The sequence below is a fragment of the Dermacentor silvarum genome, chromosome 4, assembly GCF_013339745.2.
Source record: "Dermacentor silvarum isolate Dsil-2018 chromosome 4, BIME_Dsil_1.4, whole genome shotgun sequence".
Classification (NCBI taxonomy): domain Eukaryota; kingdom Metazoa; phylum Arthropoda; class Arachnida; order Ixodida; family Ixodidae; genus Dermacentor; species Dermacentor silvarum.
The window spans coordinates 139,811,603-139,834,795 of record NC_051157.2 but is presented as its reverse complement, the minus strand read 5'-3'; the positions used below and the strand labels follow the sequence as shown (position 1 = coordinate 139,834,795).

At 47.5% G+C, this 23,193-nt stretch overlaps 2 protein-coding genes across 2 annotated transcripts in view; one reads left to right on the top strand and one right to left on the bottom strand.

Moving 5' to 3' along the window:
- LOC119450677 (protein ELYS-like) overlaps positions 1-17,327 on the bottom strand; it is a 128,883-nt gene extending 111,556 nt beyond the window's left edge. Inside the window, 6 exon segments of the mRNA XM_049666127.1 lie at positions 47-155; positions 3,369-3,413; positions 3,524-3,764; positions 10,418-10,665; positions 15,562-15,686; positions 17,249-17,327. Coding sequence (XP_049522084.1) covers positions 47-155; positions 3,369-3,413; positions 3,524-3,764; positions 10,418-10,665; positions 15,562-15,682 — 764 coding nt within the window. The 5' untranslated portion in view covers positions 15,683-15,686; positions 17,249-17,327.
- A 743-nt stretch (positions 17,328-18,070) lies between these two features.
- The window catches only part of LOC119450674 (neurotactin-like), a 36,908-nt gene continuing 31,785 nt past the window's right edge, over positions 18,071-23,193 (top strand). The window contains exon 1 of the mRNA XM_049666128.1: positions 18,071-18,472. The gene's annotated coding sequence lies outside the window, so the exon portion shown is untranslated. The remainder of the gene's footprint in view (positions 18,473-23,193) is intronic.

Sequence of the window (23,193 nt, the reverse complement as noted above, 5' to 3'; positions counted from 1 at the left end):
CTGAAGTCGACAGCACTCTGGCAAAATGGGGAAAAGGCAGACGCACGTAGAACATGACTTGTGGACGTCCCAAAGGTAGACTATGCCACAGCCCAGACCAATGCCAAGGCAGCGCAGTTGGGGCAGCCACTGCAGGCATGTCACCTCCGTGTCTCCTGCAAGAAAGCGCACAAGATGAATAGGAATCATGATGCTTGCGAAAAATTCAGTATACCACAAAAAAAAAAAAAAATTCCCGGACGATTACGATACTCCCTATGCACAATTTGAGCAGCAGCTCTATACGTGTTTACATTTCACAATATATTTACCGGCGTGGACCATCTGTCTCGTGTGGCACGTTGCAAACGGAGCGAAGTGTGGCGCGACTGCCTCACTAATCTGGAGATAGTGAGAGCCAGCGTATGGGTGATGCGTGGGCAGCCGCCGCCGCCGATAGACCTCCCCGATGATGCACGCTACTCTGGCGCCATCTCGTAGCCATCGTCACCGCACTATGCTTTTCTTCTCAGTGCTTTCGCCATACCCTCCTCCGGTTTCAGTTTCATGGTTCCCTCCGCTTTCCTCCTCTTCCCTCCTCGCCACTTTTTTCATCCTCCCGATGGGTGCCGCATTCGCTCTCATCTTTCGCTGTGCTTGTTCGCTCAGTTACGAGTGACAACGCCGACGCTTGCCGTAGGAACGGGACGCCCAAGAGCTGCACTCTAAAAAATCCTCCGCAGATGCCTGCAAAATCCTCCCACGCAGACTTTCTTGCTGGCGGCCCTTTACCATTGCAGCCGTACAAACTTTAGCTGACCTCCAACGATGAGCCCAGTAAGCTACACATTGTAAAAGTTTTTTTTAAAATCAAGGTAATTTGGTTTACGCTTACAAATAACCAAGCCAGCTTTAACGACTAGATGCATAGCAGCACGACATTGCGCTGGGGTAATTGCGACTAACAGGCAGGTTCTGCGTTGCGTTATTAGAAAGTCACATTGGGCATGAAAAAAATAAAATTTGATCTAAAATTTCTTTAAACATACAGCATAGACCGCTTACAACGTAAGTCACCGGACTTGCGAATTTCTGCACTATAACCAGAACAACATTTTTCAAAAGCTGTGCATGTGCAAATCCTGCACGTGTACGCGTGTCTGGGAATTGAAGCATACAACTAGGATGTGCCCTCACTTACTTTGGCAAGATGGTTCCTCCACTTTCAAGTGCTATTCAGTCATTGCGAAGCATTTTGTTGACTCCGCATAAAACTGCAAATTTGGCGGCCGACGCCTGACGAGACGGCGCTGGTCAGGCCTAGCCGGCGAGGTTGTAGGACAACATGCCGTTGCGGGAAGCTCAGCCTTGATTCGTACACATATGCGAATGCGCGAAGATCTGGTGCACAGGCTGAATTACCTGCAGCGGCACCTGAACTGAGGTTCAGGCGCCTGTTCGCAGCTATTGCGAACGTACATAGCAAAAGTTGTATGCGCGAGTGCTGGTAGGAACGGTGAAAGCTCGCATGTGGACAACATTTCGAACTGATGAATTTGTGGAATAATGTTTAAACTGAGCATCACGGAGTCAAGCTCCCACGCGCGATATCTGCACTTCACAACATGCAACACAAAACACATTCACGGCCTCAACCAGATTTTTTCAGCGGTGCTGAAGTTGTAAAAAAAACAATAATTTGATTTTACCTTTGAAATTGTTTATTGGCCTGCCAAGGAATTCAGTCATTTTTTAGATCCTGTCTGTGTCCGAAAATAGCAGCCGGCAGCTGTATTTACTTTCCACACACAAACTGAAGAACCAATGAGTGGCAATGCATTCGGTGCAGCTGCACGCCGCTGACAAGCTGCTCAAGCAAAAGGCTTCTCCGTTGCCTAGACAACGCCCGCGCACCTCCTAAGCCAGCACACTGCTGCTTCGTTTTCTCTCTCTCTCTCTCTCTCAGTTCCTTGTTCATTCAGTCAGTGTCTCCTCCTCCTCCGCATCGCCCTCGTCGCTCTCCCCTCGGCCAGCGCACCTCGTGGAGAAGAGCACTCACTGCCTCGCTTGTCTGCAGGATTTTCTGGCAACCGCATTATATACGGTAGTTCGTCTCACGTGTTTTCACTATAAGTGGCATATGTATACATTGAGTTCTAAGGGAAGATAAACGGGAGCCAGCAATGACTGCATTATATTCAGTCTTGCACTATAAGCAGTTATGTTATAGTGGCCTGTGCTGCATACCATATTTACTCGATTCTAACGCACCCTCGATTGTAACGCGCACCCGTTTTCCGTGACAAAAAAAAAAAATCCTTTACAGTACCGCACATCTCATGCTTTCATACAGAAATACAACTTTCTCTCATTTGGAACAACAATGATTTACTCCTGGTGCACAAAAGTTGCGATGAATTAAAAACAGTCGCAGTGTCGCCGGAAAGGCGAAGCATCGATTGCGATAGCAAATTTGTAGACTGCTATACGAAGTAAGGATAGTAGTTTTATCGGCTGTATAAACTTGCAAACATTCACTTACTAAATAAATTAACAAGCATGGTGTCACACGCGCACAAGCAAACATGAACACTTCTCGCTCGTTGACCACGGAAACTCGCAGTCAAAACGCTGGAGTGAGGAAGTGCGGCGAGCAAATTGACCGTCGTGCTAGCATGCCTCTCGCTTCAACGCGACCCGTCGAAAACACAGCACACGGCAGACTCTCCACGTCGCAGATCGCTTTCAAGGTAGGGCCGAGGCGATCGTATCGCCGAAGTGGATCGTCGTAGAATACGTCCTGCTTCCGCGTTGCTTTGCTGGCGAAAATCCTCTCCTTCCGTTTGCACCAGTCCCACACGCAAGTTTCGCATTCTCCGAACGCCCGTGATGCGGCCCAATTTCCGTCCGTCTCCGCATACATGATCACTTTCCTTTTAAATGCGGCAACATGATGAACTCTGCACTTTATGGTGATAGAGCAGACGCAGAAAATGGGAAGACAGACGGTAGACTAATGCCTAAGCACGTGTACTGCAGCACATGGAGGAAGCTACGGCAGCTAGGCTAGAGTGTAGCTAGGCTCGAAGCGCATGCGAGGCGGCCATTTTGAAATGCTGACGACTATATGGTAACGCAGACTTAGGGTCGTACTTGATTCTAACGCGCAAGCAATTTTTGGACCTGCTTTATCGGAAAAAAAGTGCGCGTTAGATTCGAGTAAATACGGTAACTACCCATCATCCCTAGGGTACCTAAAAGATCGAAGTCCCCTGTACAATTTTTGCACGAAACTTCCCGATTCTTTCACGATGGATAATTCATGCCAAGCAAGATTAATATTAAGCAACTTGCACTTCCCAGAAAAGGAACACACAGCAGGCGCTCACCATTTACAACCGCCATATTATCCAAGGCTGCAAGGTCATCCAGATCTGCAAAAGAAGGTGTTACATGTGACAAGGAAGCAGTAGAGAGATACAATGTTCACTGCAGCATTTGTGCAAGAAACTTGGGGGTTGTCAAATGCAGGCTATGTACGCACTGCAGAGGTGCACAATGCCATGCACGGGAGCCGCATGGACTGGATGGACAGGTGGCAGCTCATCACTGAAGACGCCTTCCAGGGCCACCAGGGTGGCGGGCCTCGATTCATCCGAGTAGTGACGTGCGCCGTCCAAGCACAGGTCCAGGAGCAGTAACTGGCGATCTTCAGTAGCCAGAGCCACGCAGCCACCAGCCAGGCTGCCCAGTCCCTCTGCGCTCACCAGGCACAGGTGGGTGACCTGCAGAGTGGGACAACAGAACGATTTCACTACAAGTTTCACTACACCCCGACTTCCGCAAAGCATGCTGGTAGCACAGTTAAACCTCGAGATAACGAACTTCAATACAACGAAATTCACAATACTATAACGAAGTATTTTACTTTTCAGTATTTTACCTCTTGACCATAGAACACCATGTATTTAGAACCTCAATATAACAAAGCGTGTTTATACGCGACTTCAATATAAAGACTGCCGCCGCAAAGGAATACAGTAGAACCCTGCTGTTATCTTCTCGGGTGCTGCGTTTTCCCGGCTGTTAGATAGTTTTCGGCCGGCCCCGGCACAGCTCCCATGGAAACCAATGCAATGGTAATCCTGCTGTTGCGTCGGAACTGTGGGACCGTTCCCGCATCATACGTTGCGAACTGCCACCCCGCGCCGGGCCGAGCGGCTATTTTGACTTTTCATGTCACTTGGCTTGGTGGCTTGACGATGGCACTGGCCACCCAAAGTGCCGGGGGCGACAACTATGACGTATTTTCTGTTTCCACCAGCAAAAGTATGGCCCTTGAGATCCGTATTTGCTATCTAAAGATGGTGTCTATGACGCGTTGTAGCCCTAAAATTGGTTTTGGCTCATAGATGTTCCATATAAAGTCCAAGGGCGATAACGCCGTCGTCAAATGCTGTATGTGCGAGTGAAAGCGTGCAAGGTGAGCCGACGACCGCGTCTTAATCTCGCGTGCGCTCGAGGCACCGGTGAGGGAGCGAGGGAGCAGAGATAGCGGGCGGCGTTGTATACTCTGGCATCAACTGCGTACTGCACGGCAGCGCGCGGGCCGTATCTTGAAAGCGATCTGCATTGGGGGCAGAGTCTAGGCAGTGTAGGTGCGTCGGCGGCTCGTAGCTTTGTGCGTGCTGTGTGTTCTCGGTGCTCAGTTTGCGTTGAAGCTATAGACAACAGCACGAAGATCACGTCGGTCGCTTCTGCAGCGGCGCTTCCTCACGCCAGCGTTTTGACAGCGCGTGTCTGCGCTCATCGAGTCTGATGTGTTCATTTTTGCCTGTGGGCGCTGACACCATGCTTGTTAATATAGTTAATAAGCAAATGTTTACAAGTTTATATGGACGACAAAACTACTATCCTTACTTTGTATAGCTGTCTACTAATTTGCTATCGCAATCGATGCTTCGACTTTCGGGCGAAACTACGACTTTTTTTTCACACATAAGAATTAAAATATTTGTGCAGTTCAACACTACTCTCATTTCTCAATTTTTCCTGTTTCTCGGCTCTTACGTTTATTTTTTTTTTTTACGGTCCCGTAATAAACGTATCAGCGGGGTTCTACAGTAGTATCGAGACAATAAATACAGTATAGACCACTTACAACGTAACCGCTTATAGTGCAGGACCGGATATAATACGGTCTTTTCAGACTCCCGTTAATTTTCCCATAGCACTCTATGTATACGTGCATCGCTTGTTGTGCAGTTGCGGGAGACGAAATAATGGTTATAATGCGGCTGCCTGGAAATTCGGCAGTCAACCGAAACGGCGAACGCTTGCCTAAAACCGCAGCATACTCAGACGTAACGTGCGCGCTTTGAGCTCCGCGACGTCACAGTGGCGAACAACCGGTGTCTGTACTCCAACGACACGACGCAACCGGCGTGTCTGGCGCCATCGGGCGTGTTCCAACGTTGTTGGCGCATGAATAGCTCCGTTCCTATTTTTCACCGCATGTGAAAGCGCGTCCACCGCCGTGACTCTAGCGCAATATCAAGCATGGCGTCACGTGTGCACAAGCAAACATGAACACATCTCACTCGATGACTGCGGAAATTCGCTGTCAAAACGTGGAGTGAAGAAGCGCGGCAGCAGCAGTGAGCAAATTGACTGTCGTGCTGGGTCTCGCATCAATGCGAACTGAGCCACGAAAACACAGCACATGGTGGACTGTGCCCCTGTCTCAGTTGGCTTTCAAGATACAGCGCGCTCGGCCGCCCAGGCCTAGCGCCTCATTCCGGCGCCTTACGTTATAAGCGGTCTACACTGTAGAAACTTCCGTGGACACGCAGATGGTCAAATGATTGAATTACAAGCGGCTGCTTGTAGTGCGCACCTCTCAAATCGTGTGCTGCGCGACAAGAGCAACCGCCAAAGTGGAGCAGCGTCAAGTTCCGTATAAAGTCCACGTGCGATAAGATCCCATTGCCCCCGCACCATTAGGTGCGAGTGAAAGCGTGCGAGGGTTAGACAAGATGGCGACTTCAAGAGTGCCGCCTTCCCGCACGAGCAAAGGGAAAGAGGGGGAGGGGAGCGAGTTCACAGTAACACAATCAAATGTGCGCGAGGGGGTGGGGGGTTGAGCAAAGATTGTGCAAGAAAAGTGAGGTTCAGCAAACACATCTACCCTTCACTGTAAAAAAAATCCAAATATCATTGGCTTCAGGATTCCCTTCGACGTTGCCTTGAACCCAAGTTGCCTTCAAACCAAAAACAGTGAGGAAAGTGCTGAGGACTGCCATCATGGGCCGTATTCTGAAACGTTCCATTTGGGCGAAATTTCTTTTTTCGCTTTCAGGCGCGTGCTGATTGGCTTGTTGAGCAAAACCAGAAAAGAAGTCTCGTCACCTAGTAGTTCCGGTGTACGTCACTTTGACGTCACGGTGTCAGCGGGTGCTCCCGACAAGTATTGAATAAACGAACACACCTGTGTCGTACTGTGGCCGATACATTCGAAAACAACACACCCGAGCCGCTCTGCACTCGCACGGTGCGCCCTCTCGTGTGTTTTGCGAAGCGTTCGAGTGCGCGTGTTGGTAGTGCATGCTGACGTCACGGGAAAGCAGCCGGTTGACTTATTGAACGCGACTTTCGCCTAGGCGAAATATCGCCGAAGTGGTACGTTTGAGAATACGGCCCATGGTGCTGACAGGGCTGCTGCACATGACTCTAAACATGGTGAAACCAGTCTATTGTGTTATCAGCAGCCTATTTCATGTCCATAGAAGTACAAAGGCTTCTCCAAATAATCATCAATGAGACCCCATCTGTATCATCCACCTCCAGCCTATGCCTGCCAATACTTGGGGCATATCATCATCATCAGCCTATATTTATGTCCACTGCAGGACGAAGGCCTCTCCCTGCAATCTCCGATTACCCCTGTCTTGCGCTAACTGATTCCAACTTGCGACCTGCAAATTTCCTCACTTCATCGCCCCACCTAGTTTTCTGCCGTCCTCGACTGCACTTCCCTTCTCTTGGTACCCATTCTGTAAATCTAATGGTCCACCGGTTATTCATCCTATGCATTACATGGCCTGCCCAGCTCCATTTTTTCCTCTTAATGTCAACTAGAATATCGGCTATCCCCGTTTGCTTTCTTCGGGCCTATAACCCACACCAATTAACAGTAGTCAGTGTGTGGGCGAATTTTGCCTTCAGGTGTGACTTCACGGAAGAGTGGTGCCATGGTGTAATTAGTGGTGTTGGTTATACATGGAGGCTGGTTTATGTGCAGAAAAATATAGTATTCTAATCACATATTCTGCCTTTCCCTTCCCTTGGCACCTTTATGTTACTCTAATTAGACCACTGGTTCATAGTGGCGTAGCGCAAAAAACTTACTGCGAAGCTAATGAAAGCATCAGCAGGGCAGAGCAGAGCGAAAGTGGTGCAGCAAGCACCACAAGCAAATCTAGTGTGGCCATGCTGGATTTGCAGTCAAACACACATATATCGAACTCGCGAAAAAAAAAAAACAGGAATTAGTTTGATATATCGTGCAATTCGATATGGGCCTTTTAAAATACCGTAATATAAAATCCCATACACCAATTTATTAATTTTTAACACCAATTTATAATTTTATATAAACGAAATGAACTTCGCTGCGGCTTACTGTGGCACGAAATACAGCGTAATATGTATCATATTACAGTCGCATCTCGATAATTCGAACTCGAAGGGGCCCGAAAATTTGTTCGAATTAAAGCAACGACATATTTTTGAAGTATTCGAGCACCATAGCACAATGCACGAACGGTGCGAGTCGTGAAATATCGCGGTGCGCAAGCGCATAGTAAGCGCAACCGCCCACGCCGGCCAATGCTCGGTTCCCGATAACGGCAGAAAACGAAACTTCTGGGAGCGGACGGCGCGCGAAGGGCGCGCGCGCGGAGACCGTCAAAGGTGAGTGAGGAGGGTGGCCAGGACGCGGATTTGGCCTCAGCAACTCCGCCGCTTCGGCGGCAGTGGCTTTGGTGGCTCTCCTCGCCCTCTCTTTCTCTCTCTCAACTCCCTCGCCAGCTCCTTAACTTCCCTTAACTTCCCGCTCCCTGAAGTTTTGTTTTCTGCCGTTATTGGGAAGCGAGCGTTTGCCGGCGTGGGCAGTTTCGTTGATCGAACTGGTCCTCCGCCGCTGCATTAAGGGGTCTCTCCTATGCTTTTGCTCTATGGCAGTGTTAGAGCAATGCCGGTGGGAGGCGCCGCCGCGTAATTTGGCGCGCTGCTGAGAGCATTGTCAGTCTGCGGTATGTTCGAATTAACCGTAGCAAAGGATTTCGCGTTCGAATTACCGAGCGTTTTCGCCCATTGAAATACACATAACTTTGACGGGACCACAGCGTCAGTTCGAATAAACCGGCAGTTCGAATTAACAAGATTCAACTGTAATTATAACCTGCTTAATTCGAACTTCCAGTTTACTTGAACTGGTGCTGTGGTCCTGTCAAAATCTGTATTTCAATGTGCAATAACAGCCAGTAATTCCAATGCAGAAATATTTGCCACTCAATTTGAACATGCCGCGCCATCGACTGCGCTCTTAGCAGCACACCAACTGATGCGGCAACGCTTCCGACCTGGCAGTGCAACTGCGCACCAGCTGCTGCCCCCGTCTCCCGCTACAAGCACTATATTTTGGCACATATAACCCGCACCCAAATAATATTAAAATTACACAGTAAAGTCGGGATGCGGCAGCACAAGCCGTAATGCCGTGATTGCCACACTTCAGGAACTCGTCACTCATGTGTTAGCGCAGTGCACGTGACCTGCCAAACGCAGCACTGCATGCAAGTATTCAATTCAATGAGCTTCCTGTAATCCAAACTCCGTTTAATACGAATGAATTTTCTGGTCCCTTTGAGTTCGAATTATCGAGAGTTAACTGTAGTGCTGAAGCTTATTCCGGAAAAGCAAGCATTTTTTCCGCGTTGTACGAGGACTCTGAGCAGCTGAGGTTGCAGCCTTCCACTTTTGCGCAGAATCGCCAAAACAGTGCGAGCGCACGCATCGAGTTGGAGCAGGTGGGTGCAGGATCCAAGTTGTGCTCACTGTTCCCTTCACCCGTGTCGTGATTCACATCGTCAGCGATGAAGACCTCATTCTCAAGCCCTCCAGCGGTCGCGGAACCTTCATCAGTGAACACAAACTTGTTGACCGATGACACGTCAACGGCTTCTGGAAATGCTGACAACTCGCTCCAAACTTCCCAAAAACTGGGGACGGCTTCGTTGCACTTGGAACACTTTTCACTGTCGTCATCGGCACTGCGGAAACCAGCACGACCAGAAGCAGTTTTGAATCGTTTCACCTCCCCACCATCTACAACTCCACAAGCCACAGACTCGTGATTGGCTCTGTGAACAAATGGTGTGGGGAAGACCAGGATCATTTTTTGTAGGGGGGGGGGTGTCCAGCCACAGCGCAGTAGAGCCGCACAGGTGCAGCCGGGCTAAACCCCTTTTTCTGAGGGGGTGTTGGAGGCTTGCATAGCCGCAGCACAAGAAAGCCAACTTCTAGGGCCATTTTGCACTGCTTGAAGTTCAATATATTGGTAGTGGCTGCTATTTTTGTTCGATGTAACCATACATTTTGCTATATATTCTCATTGTAACTTTACGGCTTTCAGAAATTGTTCGATGTAAGGGATAATTCTATGTAAATGCGATGGGTATAGTCAGGTCTGACTGCATTACTGATTGTCATTGCTTGGCTCAATATGTTAAACGTTTACCAAGTTGTTTTGGTGTAAAACCTAAAAATAAAAGCACGTTACAAACACTTGCAAACAATATATTGCTTCACAGGCTTTAAGCGTTTGTCTCTGCACTCAGGAGCGACTCACAATGACAAGCGAATCATCCCCATTGTCTCTCAATGGGGATGAACATCAGCAACTGATGTGCAGACTCCAGAGATTGCATGCTGGTGGAAGTCTATGAGAAACCAGTGTATAGCTGTTTCAGCATGACAAAAAAACAAAACAAAAAAAAAAAACAGCGCTATCTGGAAGGTATTTTGTAAAAATGCCACGCTTTGACAGGAGATGCATGCTTGTATCAATACTTTAACCCTGTGCATGATGCCATGCACAGCCCATGGCCAAGCGTTTTTGTAATGGAGCGGACGCACTGCCACATTCTACCGCATCCATGCCCAGTCAGGTCATAAGCTGTGCACCTGAGCCACCTCGGGATGAATGGTAAATGCAGTGGTGCAATATTGCAGCACATGATACTTAAAACTACTTCCTGCACTCACTAGGCCATGCATTGTGGCGCAGTTGATGGCCGGCCCAAGCTTCCAGTGCTGGTTGCCCCTAGCAAACTCTTTGTGCAGACACAGCGCGTCACAGTGTTTAGAATCAACCCACCGGTGCGATGAGATGGATGGCACGCATTACGCGCCCGCTGACCGGATGGCACACACAGAGCAAGGGTCCTCCCGAACCCCCGCGCACGGCCACCACCAGGTAAACGAAGTCGCCCTTTGTCAGCTCCAAAAACGGCCCCACGAGCGGCCGCTCCTGCCGCCCGACATGGAGCTCGGAGTACAGGCAGCCCGTTTTCGTGTGGTAGCCCCGCAGCAACGAGCCGCAACTCAGCGTTGCCCTTGAACCACCTGCATCAGCACACGAAAGCAAGCACCAGCACAATGGAATAAATCACGCAGTCTGCCTAACCATACTGAAAGTAGAACTGCAGGTCAAGCTAGAATGCACAGATTTATCAGCAATCAGAGTGTACACTTAGAAAAAAGAAAGGTGTTGAAGCCCCCATCTCTCAACTCGCCTGTCTCTCCAGATGTTAGGGAAATCAGCATAAAAATGTGTGCACTATACAAGGTCTTTTCTGCATAGGCGGTATCTAAAACATGGTGACCCATTAGTCTTTCAGGCGCCTACAGCATGCAAAAGCAACACCTAGTATTAACACAAGAACCGTGCCAATACACTCCTTGTTCACACAACTCGACTTGTGCACTTGCAGTGCAAAACATCAAAAACATCAATTTATACTATAAATTTCTCCCAATAACATTGTTTTTTGAACTATCAGTGAGGTACTACTGTGTACCCTTTATGCACAACTTATGCACCCAGTTGAACCGAGACGACCACTCTGGCTGCTAGGGGATAACAGTCATAATCAAGCAAGACGACAAACTACAAAATGAGAGCAAGGTGTCCACCTCCTGTATTTTTTACTGTGATAGCAATTAGAGGGACACTTGAGGCACATTCATGCCATTGTGTCTGGTTATCAACAGTACAACAAGCAACCTGCACGCTGAGGGTTAGAGAGCACACAATCTGTTGTGGAGGCTATGGCAAGTGCCGTGTTTAATAAATGCGTCCGGTCTCCGGAGGCACAGGCGATGCACAGTCCACTTTGGCTGCAAAAGACTACATAGCCAAGTTGACTTGGCATCTCGCCTAGATTCCAAGAAAAATTTGCACCCTTCGGAGACTAGTCTTGTCCACGAACAATAACTCATCTATCTCGCGTGCCTTTCTTTGACGCTGTGTGCTCAGTACTTCGCGACATGAAAGCAGAGTGCGCTAAGTTTTCAAGGAAGGAAACGCAAGCAAAACATATGAAAATTATTGTTTGGGGGGAAAATATGCCCCAAAGGGTGTAAACATTTTTTAGAGAGTACTGCTAACCATCACCATGATACGCTTAAGGAGCCATACCAGTGCCACCTTGAGACAATGAACAGAAAAACCTCTTTGCCTGCTAAACCTTTTTAAACCACATGCCCCTTTGAATGGTGTTCCGTTTTCTGACGTAATACGAATACATACTTGTAAACCAAACGAAGCATTGTCAAAATCATGACAAGGGTGGGACTGCCTAAAGTCATTTCGGAGCAAATTATGGAGCATGTAAAATCATTTTGGAGCAGTTTGAAGCAGACAAATTTTCATTTTTAAACAGCTTGGAGCAGATTAAATTTCATTTTGGAACAATTTTGGAACATTTTGGAACAAGTTTGGAGCAGGTCAATCTTAATTTAGGTGGATTGTGGAATATGGCAGCGCTTTCCTGAAAACCCCAAAACATCAGTGACACTACAATCGAACTATATAGTCTCGTGCCGATGCTCATGATGATAGCGGAAAGTGTTCTCAAATTATGCGGCCCAGTCGATGCAGTAATATAATTTCTGGATCACCATATGTCACCGCAGACCCAGAGAGCCACAAGCAACCCTGGGCTGGTATAATGTAAAGCTGTTTCAATCTGCATTTATTGCGATAGCAATGATATGGACACTCCAGGCGCATTTCTGCCGTCGCCATGATGTTCCGTATAAAGTCCAGGGTCGATAACATCGTCGCCATGCGCTGTATGCTGTTAGTGCGATTGCAAGCTTGCGAGGTCGGCTCAATCTCGCGCGCACAAGGGAGGCGAGCGGGGAGAAAGCGATCCGTCTTTCGTGGCCCATATGCCAACCGGGGGGAGGGCGTTTTACTTCGGCGGCTGCTGCGTATGGCGTGGCCACGTGGGCCCCATCTAGAAAGCGATCTGCAAACGCGAGTGCTGATAGCTTTGGGTGCACTGTTTTCGCCGCTTAGTTGGCGTTGAAGCGAGAGGAAGCACGAAGTTCAATTCACTCGTTGCTGCTGCCGCGCTTCCTCACACCGGCGAGTTTCCGCGGTCATCGAGTGAGATGTGTTCATGTTTGCTTGTGTGCGCGTGACACCATGCTTGTTAATTTACTTAGAAAGCAAATGCTTAAAGTTTATACGGCCGATAAAACTACTACCTTACTTCGTATAGCTGTCTACTAATTTGCTATCGCAATCGATGCTTCGCCTTGCGGACGAAACTGCAACATTTTATTCCAAATCCGCCATTAGCCCTTCCATGGTAGAACAAAATGGCTGAGGCCTCGCCCATATGGGCATAAACACAGATTAGAATAGTTTGAGGCTATACCGGTCTTGGGGACATGAATGCCCGCCCGCTGCGGCGCGCGCCTCCCTAATATCTAGTTTGCTCGCAGCGACCTCAGCATATACAGGGTGTTTCAGCGAACACTTTCAAAAATTCTTAAAGGTTGCCTGTGGCAGATAGCACAATTCTAGTTAATGAGCTGGTCTGCTCGAAGAGGCGGACCTTAGTTGCACAAGAAATTTAAATGCATAATCGAATAATTAACAAAAATGCATCAATTAAGTTTTTAACTAATTACCTGATGGCCCATATTGCAATTTACAAATTGAAGCCGTGGAGTTCGCAAGGCGAATCTACTTGGAACAAATTCTCGGGATGACACCCCCCGTTTCGAGATATTAATTCCCGAACTTTGCGGAGAAATGCATTGGCGTTCCAGTTAATTTTGCGCTTCAATGCATAAAGCGACTTTTTGTTAAGAAACGAACTGGAACGCCAATGCATTTCTCCGCAAAGTTCGGGAATTAATATCTCGAAACTGGTGTCATCCTGAGAATTAATTCCAAGTACATCTGCCTTGAGAACTCCATGGCTATAATTTGTAAATTGCAATATGGGAAATCAGGTAATTAGTTAAAAACTTAATTAGTAAATTTTTGGTAATTAGTCAATTATGCATTTCAACTTTTCGTGCAAATAATGTCCGCCTCTTCGAGTAGACCAGCTCATTAACTAGAATTTGGCTATCTGCCACAGGCAACCTCAAATAAATTTTGAAAGTGTTCGCTGAAACACCCTGTATACTTTTCGTTGTTTTGCGCCTCAGCTAGGGTTTTGCCGTGCTGCTCGGCCCGCTCAACCGTATTCTAGTATACACTCTAAATACAGCCGCCCTAGCCATTCCAACAGCAGCAACAACAGCCAGGAGTAGCCGCGCGCGCACCGGCCACTTGCCGGAAGGGCCGTAAAGTCTTGAGCGCGAAAACTACGAGAAACTGTGTGGGTGGCACCGTCGCTTGGTGTACGGAATGTGAACGGCTGCATTTTTTTTTTTTTTCAGAGAACGAATCCGCTCGCTGTTCGCGGCCACTACTGGAGCGCGCCCTGGTGCAGCGTGGCACAATTTCGGTGAATTTTCTGTGTTTGGCGCAGTAATTCGCGTTTGTATCAAAATGGTGCAATTGGCACAGGCGACCCACCCCTGTCATGACTACCCATACAGTTAATTCGAACTTCCGGTTCATTCAAATTGACATCGTGGTCCTGTCAAAATCATGTGTATGTCAGTGTGCACAGCGATTCAAACATATTGCGCAGCCGACCTTGATCTCAGCAGGACGCCAACTTGCGTGGCAATGCTTCTGACCCGAAAATGTGGCAGCGCGCTGGCTGCTGTTCTCGTTTCAACGACTGTATTTTGGCACGTATAACCCACACCAAAAATTCAAAAAAGTTGTCAGTAATATTGGGGGTGCAGGTTATACGCAAATTTTGCCTTAAGATGAAGCTTCACAGCAGCAAAAATTTTGCCTACAAGTGTGGCTTCACGGCAGCACACCACACACGCTGCTGTGAAGCCACACTTCTGCAATTCATCACTCGCGTGTTAGCTCAGTGCACAGCAAGTCCTCAATGAAAACTGTTTAATTTGAACAAATTGTCTGGCCCCTTTGGTTTCAAATTGTCGACATTTGACTGTGTTACAAAGTTTCAATGTGCCCAGATTGGTTTTAGAGCATTTTGTCAGCCAAATGAGTGTGCCTAGTATTTTCTTTTTGACCACTGCACAATTTTTACAAGAACATGGCAGTGTTCAAACATGGGTTCTTACATTCCCCATGCACCTGAATGCTGCAGTGGTGAGGCATACTGCAGCTTGTCTTTGCTTCTTTCATTAAACATTTACAACTTCTTGTCACTGTGATCATCAACATGAGGGCCGGCAACTACTGGTCGCAGTCATAAAAATTAATTCGGCAGCAACAGCCCAATTTAAGAAAAGAATATCTCGCCTAAGTGCTCACAAGAGAATTACCTATTACTCCCTCGGTGGGTTTATCCCGGTGATGCTCAGAGCCCCGTTTAAAACAAATGCAAGCAGTACAATGTACTGGGCAGAAGGCGCAAAAATAATGTGCAGAACAAACCTGAATTTTGTGAATGAGCCTTATTACCTACTTTAATACTGTCACACACTTGTGTGATGGTGCAGACAAACCGCACAACATCAATGAGAAAATTGGCAAAATAAAAAATTTCATGCACTTTTCCAGGAAAAAACTTTGGTTAGGCGTAGAAAAAAAGATTAGCAGCAGTTGCAATCTGTGACATCACAATCACGGTCTTAACGTGGAATCTCCACTCATGTTTGACATCTACTATGCTTTTCTGGCATATAGGAGAGCTGCCGACCGTCATGAAAAACTTAAATTCTAGCTTGGCTTGGGTGAAAAACGAGATGATGCACTTGAAGATGCAAACACACAATCACATATAGCCCTCATGTGTGCACGCACAAGCACATTGAAGCCATCTGCAGCTTCTTGGTACTATTTTCATTTCACTCGTGTTCAGATACACAGAAAAAGGCGAAAGAAGATGCGGCTCCTCTCACATTTATTGATGTGTCCTGTGACAGTGTTCTCCAGATGACCCTGGGTAGCACTGTCAACGAGTGCCGGCTGGAAGTGCAACAGCTCGCCCACACTTTCAGGGGGCACCAGGGACAGCGGCATGTTGCTGCAAACACAAGTCACAGTCATGGACACATTTAGTAGCACGCCAGACACATATCAAACAGAATTGGTGTGGTGCATGAATAACTTTCTTCCACTGAACATTTGTTTTTCTTTTTTACTCCCTTCTCAGAGAAACGTGGATCAAGCACCAAAACATTGTAAGCATATAACACCTCTAAACGGGTCGGAAGTGAGGGTCTAGCAATTTTCATTTAACCCCTAAATAAGATGCACATCCTTAATCATTTACCTCCATATCATCCCTAACATTTTCCACATTTACTCAAAATATGATCCTCCGTAAATGGCCTAATTTTTTCAGAAAATCATGAAAACAGGCATAAGTTTTTGAGATTCTAGTCACACCAACAGGCAAAATGCAAGAACGACCATTCACTGGGTGCCCATTAAAGAACCCCCGCTACAGTATGCCTCATAATCAGATCATGGTTTTGGCCCATAAAACCCGAGTAATTAAGTCACATTAACAGCTTCACTGTGGAAACAAAAAAATTACGCCAAATTTTTCTTTCTTTTTTTTTTTTGCCTTTATACTCTTGATAAGACATGATGTGAACATCCATTAGGGTGAAGCCAACACTACTGAGCTTTCCTGCAATCCACTTTGGCACGAGTCCCTCCATGCCGGTACCAAATTTACAAGCTTTCACTGGATTTCGGTTATCTCAAGAGCCAGCTGATACAAAGATATAAACCGTTTCCGACATAAATGACTCTGCCGCACTTGTTGACCGATTACATGCGTAACCCTTTCCAGCAAACAAGATGTGTGTAATGGCACCAGCGGAAAGCTTTCACCTATTTTTAGGGTGTCCAAAGGCTGATTGCTGTTGTGCCACTCAAGTGGAGGGATAGCTGAGACTGAGGAATCCAATTCCTAATGACAGCCATTGTCAAGTGGATCATTCCCTTTCAGCTAACCATGTGACAGTTGTATCCGCACTAGCACTGGCAAATGCTTCAAATGTGTTATTGCCTGGCATTTCTGAAGCACTAGCCGAAGCTAGACACTCAGGTACTCGCACGCAGTTTCGGTCCGGCTTTAATCGCCGTTACGCCCCTAATGCTTGGCAAAGAGCCAAGCATCGCCCGCCGTAATATGGTTTAGAGATTTTACGTCGCACACTCCAACCTGACAGCTACATTTCGCCGATATTCGCAGTAAATATAACTCCAGTCAAATGCGGAAAGTGTCCGAGACGCGAACAAGGCGATTGCGCGAACACTGCGTAGGCGCGCCAGAATTCAAAACTCGCGCCCAAGGGTGGCATTGAAAGTTCCAACGTTCGTTCACAGCTGGTGATCTATGCACTTACCACCAAAACCAACTCCGGTGGAGCCTGACACACGCACGAATATTTCTATGGCATTTAAAAGCACTGCATACGACGGCAACAAAATGCGGCAAGAAAACGCCGGCATGACCGGCTCGGCCCCGGGCGCTTTGCGCTGATGCAAAAGCTCGAAGACGCAAGTCACTGGATACGTGAGTCACATACGACGCTGCAAGTTGACAAAATTGTTGCAAAGTATATCACGCACCGCTTGCTACATTCAGGGAGACGCTATGGAACGCTTCGGGATGTAGCGGTGAGCGCGCACTCGACGACCTCGTGCGCTGCGCCAACGAAATTGAGCGCGCCTCGCGAACCTCTTTGTCTTCTTTATTGGCATGACATCGCAAGTTCGTCCCTCACCTTTAGTTGATTTCGTTCCACAGTCTATCCAGCCGCAGTCAAACACGTTTGCGTTAATTCACGCATCACTATTGCGACGAAAACTGCAGTTCGTGACTAGAGGCCGCCATTTAGAGAAATAAAAAGTGAGCGTTGTCACGTGTTGAGAAGTGGCGATGATGATGGTTGGCTCGCAGTTCATTTGGCTCATTTTGAAGCATTTCAAACTTGCAAGTTCCTCAAAATCACTTTTCTTAAAAGCAATGATTTATAATACCTAATAATGTTATACTTGAATGTGTGATTGTTAGTTTGTAATATTGTAATTGTTGTAATTGATTGTTAGTTTGAACGCACTTTGCCTGTGAACACATCATTAATTTTAAACAAAATAACTTAAATAACGCTTTATACTTCAGAAAAACTGGCATGGAAGCGCTTATTTAGGTTGTAATAACCGCATTATGGCAAAATATTATTTTATTTTTACAGTAGCGCCACTTTGGCAAAGAGAAAGTCAGAAAAAAAAATGTGGTTGTGGAAGCACAGAACACCCACTACAAAAAGGAAAAAATAACGCAAAGTGGATGAGGGGTGAAGCACGAAGCCAATGAGAGAAACCGGAGAGAAAGCGTCTGAAAAGAGCGAGAAGGGGGGTTTAGGAGAGAAAGCAGCGAGGAGGAGAGAAGCACAGCCGCCAAGGGGGTGCGCAGGATGTTATGCGCGACGTTTCGGATATTTGGGAGATGACCCCCCGACGCAAAAATGACGTTACGGAAACCCGGTAGGCCGGACTCCGTTTGAAAATCCCGACACCCGCCCGCCCGCCGGAGGAGCGAGAAACTCAGCCGCCGCTTTCGGGACGTGTTTGTCCTTTAACGCGCGTTGTTGGAGTCAGTAGAGAAGAGACGCCGCATCTCTGTCCGACGACGTTTCGCTTCTGTTCTCGAGCTGATCGCCAGGGTTGGGTCCGGCTGCGTCTTCGTTGTTCCTGTAGCTGGCACACATTGTTTTTTGTATTGTTCATCCGCGAGTGCCTGCTGTTGCTCGATCGCCTCAACTCGCACCGCCATCCTACGCCTTAGGCCAGGTAAGGTTTCTTCTTTTATAAAAATTTGTTATTTTCTGAAGCGGTATGCGCCGCAGTAATCCTGCAGTGTGGATGACAAGGGAGTGAAAGCGTGCGTTGAGACGAGCGCCGCATCTTGCAGTGCCCGGCGTCTCTTTCTCCTCTGCGAAAAGATGTGGAATGGGTTCCCACCTCGGAAATCGTCATATATCAGATCGAACTGAGCTCCAAGTACACTGGAACAGCGCGAATTCCGTGTGCGCGTGAAATAACGGTAACGGAGGCGACGTGTCTGCAAGTTTTGGTGAAACGTTTGCCCTGCGGGAGCACGAAACGTTGTTCTTAGGGGCCATTTTAGGCTTGCCGGCGCTTTTGCATCGCGCCGGCAGTGTTGTTGCCGCACTCGTGTCCTGCTAAGAAACTTTTTTTAGGGTTTGGCGTCTTTGTCACTGCTGTTGCGAGGCGCTTGCGGCTGGAGAAGCAATGCACGCTGCCACTGGACATGTCTGCAAAGGCCGTGCTGCGCGCTTCAACGGACCGCGCACTTACAAATGTGTGCAGTGACAAAGAACGGACCGCGTACTGCATGTTTTGGGTGAATGTGTATGTGCGCGCGCTTACACTGGTCATTCTTGCGGCTGCTGCCCATCCCGCTTTGTTATTTTTACTTTGGTAAAACGCATATAGAAGACGCACGCGGTGATTTCCTGGACGACGAACCAACGCACATTTATATAACGGGTTGTCGGAAAAAGAACCGTTAGCTGCGTGTCAGTGAACCTTCACGACTTGTCACTGGCCTAACTGGTTTCTTGTTCGCGGTGTTTCGTCGTTGTCGATTAAGAACCGACTGGAAGCTTTCTAATTGAGCCCGAAATAACGATGTGAACGTGCGCGAAACTTTTGTTTATCCCGTAAATTTCGGCCGTCAAGTGTATTTTTAGCAGTTTGGGATGTAACGTCTTTAGTCTCTCAATACGCGTGGGAGAACGCAACTTTACCGTACCAAAATTGACGATTTCCTTGTTTTGCATGACGTCGTAGTTTGGCCCAAATCTACTTTGGAAATCTACTTTGACCGTTCACAACTGGGCTACGCTTACGAAGCGCGGATACCGTGTTTGCGTTCTACGTGTAAAATAAAAAGTGGTGGGGAGCTGCTTTCTTGTGCGACTTTCGTGGTCTTTCGCTTGTAAATTTAGAGCTCGCGATCGTCCCAACCGCGTGCTTCTCCCTGAGAAAACACCCAATCTCGGCGAACTGTCCCTGCTTGGAGTAGGACTAAAATAATCAGAGAAAGCGCCCGCGGTGGATACAGACAAGAGAGAAAGAGCTTTTCCATAAACTGCGCCACGGTGGGGTCCAAGCTCCGTGTTATTGTCCCCTCATCCAGTAACCCCCCGAGGCGCGCTTGTTTTGGTGGGGGGCGACCGCGGTTGAGAGGGGATGCCCGATAGGAAAGCGCTGACGATGGCTGGGGCGGGAAGGACAAAAATGAAAATCGGCAACGACGTAAGATGACGGGGACATGGATGCGAGGAGGATTGGCTCGAGGAGGAATCTCGCGCGTCCCCCACGAAAAGGAATGTGTCGCTCCTTCTGGAGCAGGGCGTCGCGCGCGCTTCTTCCACCGCGGTTTCGGACAGTTCTGGGCGGAAAAACGGAAGAAAAAGGAAAATAATGGAAGGAAGCTGGTGACGACGCAGGTGCCAAGGGCTATTTGAAGACAAGTGCACGCGCGGGGCTAACGAGGACGACTTCCTCCCCTCTCGCAGCCAGCTTTGGTTAGCTGGTTTTGGTTTGCTCCATCAGCCCCTGTACGAGATTAGATGCGCGACAACTTCCTGTCGCTTGTCCCGTCGGACGTGCCACCAGGTTTTCTTTCAGGAAAATGAAAAAGAAAGGACTGTTGACTTCATCGTGATCTTGGAATTCTCTTCCGAAAGGAAAGAGAGAGAGAGAGAACATTTGTAGTCATTTATTAACATCGCCCCTGTTTTCCGGGCTACGTCTGTTTGTTCACCGGCTTAAACAGACTTCTGTCTGAGGCAGCCCGATTACGAGAAAATCCCGCTAAATTCGTGGCGTCATACTGACCTTTAGGCGCTGCGACGTGCTAGCGAAAGTCAGTCAAGTTTTTTGGCCCTCATTCTCTCCACTAATAAACGTTTCTCTCTCTCTCTGGCAAGAAATATCCACGTAGTGTAGTGGGCTGTGGTTTTGTAGGGATGTATCGAACAAAAACGAATATTCGAAAATTTCGAATAGTGAATATCTGTTCAGCGAGGGGCCTCCTCCAGCTCTGCTCTAATCGAGTAGCAAGGACTATTCGATTCGCATCCCTAAAGGATACCTTAAACGGGAACTGGGCGGTGCGCGGTCGTCCCGTTACAGCGCTGTCATTTTTTTTTTTTCCCTAGGAGAGCAGTCGAGTCGCAATAAATGCCGTCCGGACACGCCCTCCTCCGTTTAATGGGGCAGTGCGCGCTCGTGAAAAGTTTGCAGACCGAGTGCACAGTGGTGGAACTGCTGTTACGTTCTACAAAACTGCTTTAAAGTGCAATGTATGCGACATGCTGCTACAAAAGCTCGATTTTGGCACACAAAAAATAATAATTGCTCCATGTCTGCATCGGAAGGTTACCGAAAGTGTTTTCAGGGGGTTCCCTGGCGGTAGCGATTGTGAAAACGAAACCGCAACTTGTGCTTCGCGTTCATGGGCGTATGGCGGCGCGTCAATATATTCGTTATGTTTGCTGGACCTGGGTCGGCGAAACATACGAACAAAGCGGGCTTTCGCTTTGTAAGTTTAAGAAAAAAAAAATCTGGCTTGGCGCAAGATTTAATGCATCTGCTGCACGCTATGGGCTGTCTAGACTTCCGCCGAAAGACCTTAGGTGTAAGTTTTTTTTTTTTTTTTTGATGACGAGGTCTTTGGCGAGTTTAGATCAATTTGGGGTTCGCGTTATCTGAGCACATAACGGGATCTAAGCAGCTAAGTACTTTCGTCTCGTCAAATTAGAGTCAAAACGAAACTAATTGGAACAAAAAAGAAGCACGAAGTCAGCGCATAGCTATGTACGGAGCAGTAATATAATGCAACCCAAAAGTGTGTGCTGCAAAAACAATTGGTGGAAGCTTCGCCTTTAAGAGTGGAACGCGATTATTGTATTCAAAGGTCCCTGAATGCTTGTCAGGCTTCCCGGCAACTGGAGCTTTCTTTTTCTTCACCTTCGCCTCTGCGCACCACTGTTGGTATGCCATAGAAATGCTGGAAAAGGGGTGCGGTTGTCTAAATTTGTAACAGGACATGTGACTTTACTGAAAACGAATAAGCCGGAACTACATTTCGGTCCCGAATGTAGTTCTGGTGTATAAAAGTAACGATAAAGTAAAGAGCTCTATAGAAGATTAAGATGATACTAAAGCAGGGTAAGGTGGCGTAGGTGAAGTTAAGGCGACTCAACAGCGCTTGACGTCGAAGAAAGAAAGACAAGGTCTTCTGGAGGTCTTCTTCCATCCTTAATAACAGGCATGGAACACCAAGCCCCATAGTACACTAATGCGTCCCGAAGGCCTTCTCTTCCTTGATGACAACCGCTGTTGAGTCGCCTTTTCTCTCTTTTGCAAGTTCGGTAGCGTCTCTGAAAAACTTGGCCAAACAAATGCCTGTAGTCGTTCTACCTCATAATGTGTCCTCCCTGATGGATAAGTAAAATCGATGCCCCTGCGAAAAGACTGCATGACTTCTAGCAGATATTTTAGCTAGTGTTGTCTGATGGGACGGGGAAGTCACCCTTGCTCTGCACATTTATGGAAGCCCTTCCGAGCCTATCACACGGAAATGCAGGCGCAGAGAGGGGCTTTAGTGAAAATAGATGCATGGTGCAAGTGCGAGCCAGACTTTCAATAGCTAGCATCAATGGACTCTGCTCTGTACTGTCGTATTCAAAAAGGTATGGACCGGATTTAAGAGGGATTCCCTTGACCTAAGACGTGATCAAAGCAGTGAAGAATTCGCGCAGACGAAAAAGAGGCTTCGGTGCTCTCCCATGTAAATGAATCAGCACGCGATGTTCATGATGAAATAGGCACTCTAGTGGTAGAGATACCGCAAACGGAAATTAATTCCGCCAAGAAGATGCTGAGAATGTCCAACTAAACCTAGCAAAGTAAATAAAGGCCTTTTTTTTTTTTCGTGACATCGAGAGAGAGAGAGAGAGGTCAAGCTCTCTTCCAGAACAGATCAAAGAAGCTGTCATGCTCTTGCAAACCATGAGGCACTTGGAATAGATAAGACTACACTTATTTGATAAAGGCGTCGAAAGTTATTACCAGCTTATAAGGCGCTCTTGAAAACTTATCTGGGCTTATGTGTAAATAAATACGTAACTATGTTCTGCCAGCTCCTAGACTGCATTATTTGGCTTTTTTTATATTGTTTTAGATTCCACTTCAAAGGTGCGGGACCCTGGACTGTTTTTGCACCTCGTTTATTGCGACCCAAAAGTGCTGTGCTGCAAAAACAATTGAAGGAAGCTTCGCATTTAAGAGTGGAACGCGATTATTGTATTCAAAGATCCCTGAATGCTTGTCAGGCTTCCCGGCAACTGCAGATTTCTTTTTCTCCGCTTCCGCCTCTGCGCGCCGCTGTTGGTATTCCATATAAATGCTGGAAAAGGGGTTTGTGTTTCCTCGTAACAGATTTATGTTTTCTCGTACATTCAAATTACAATCCGACG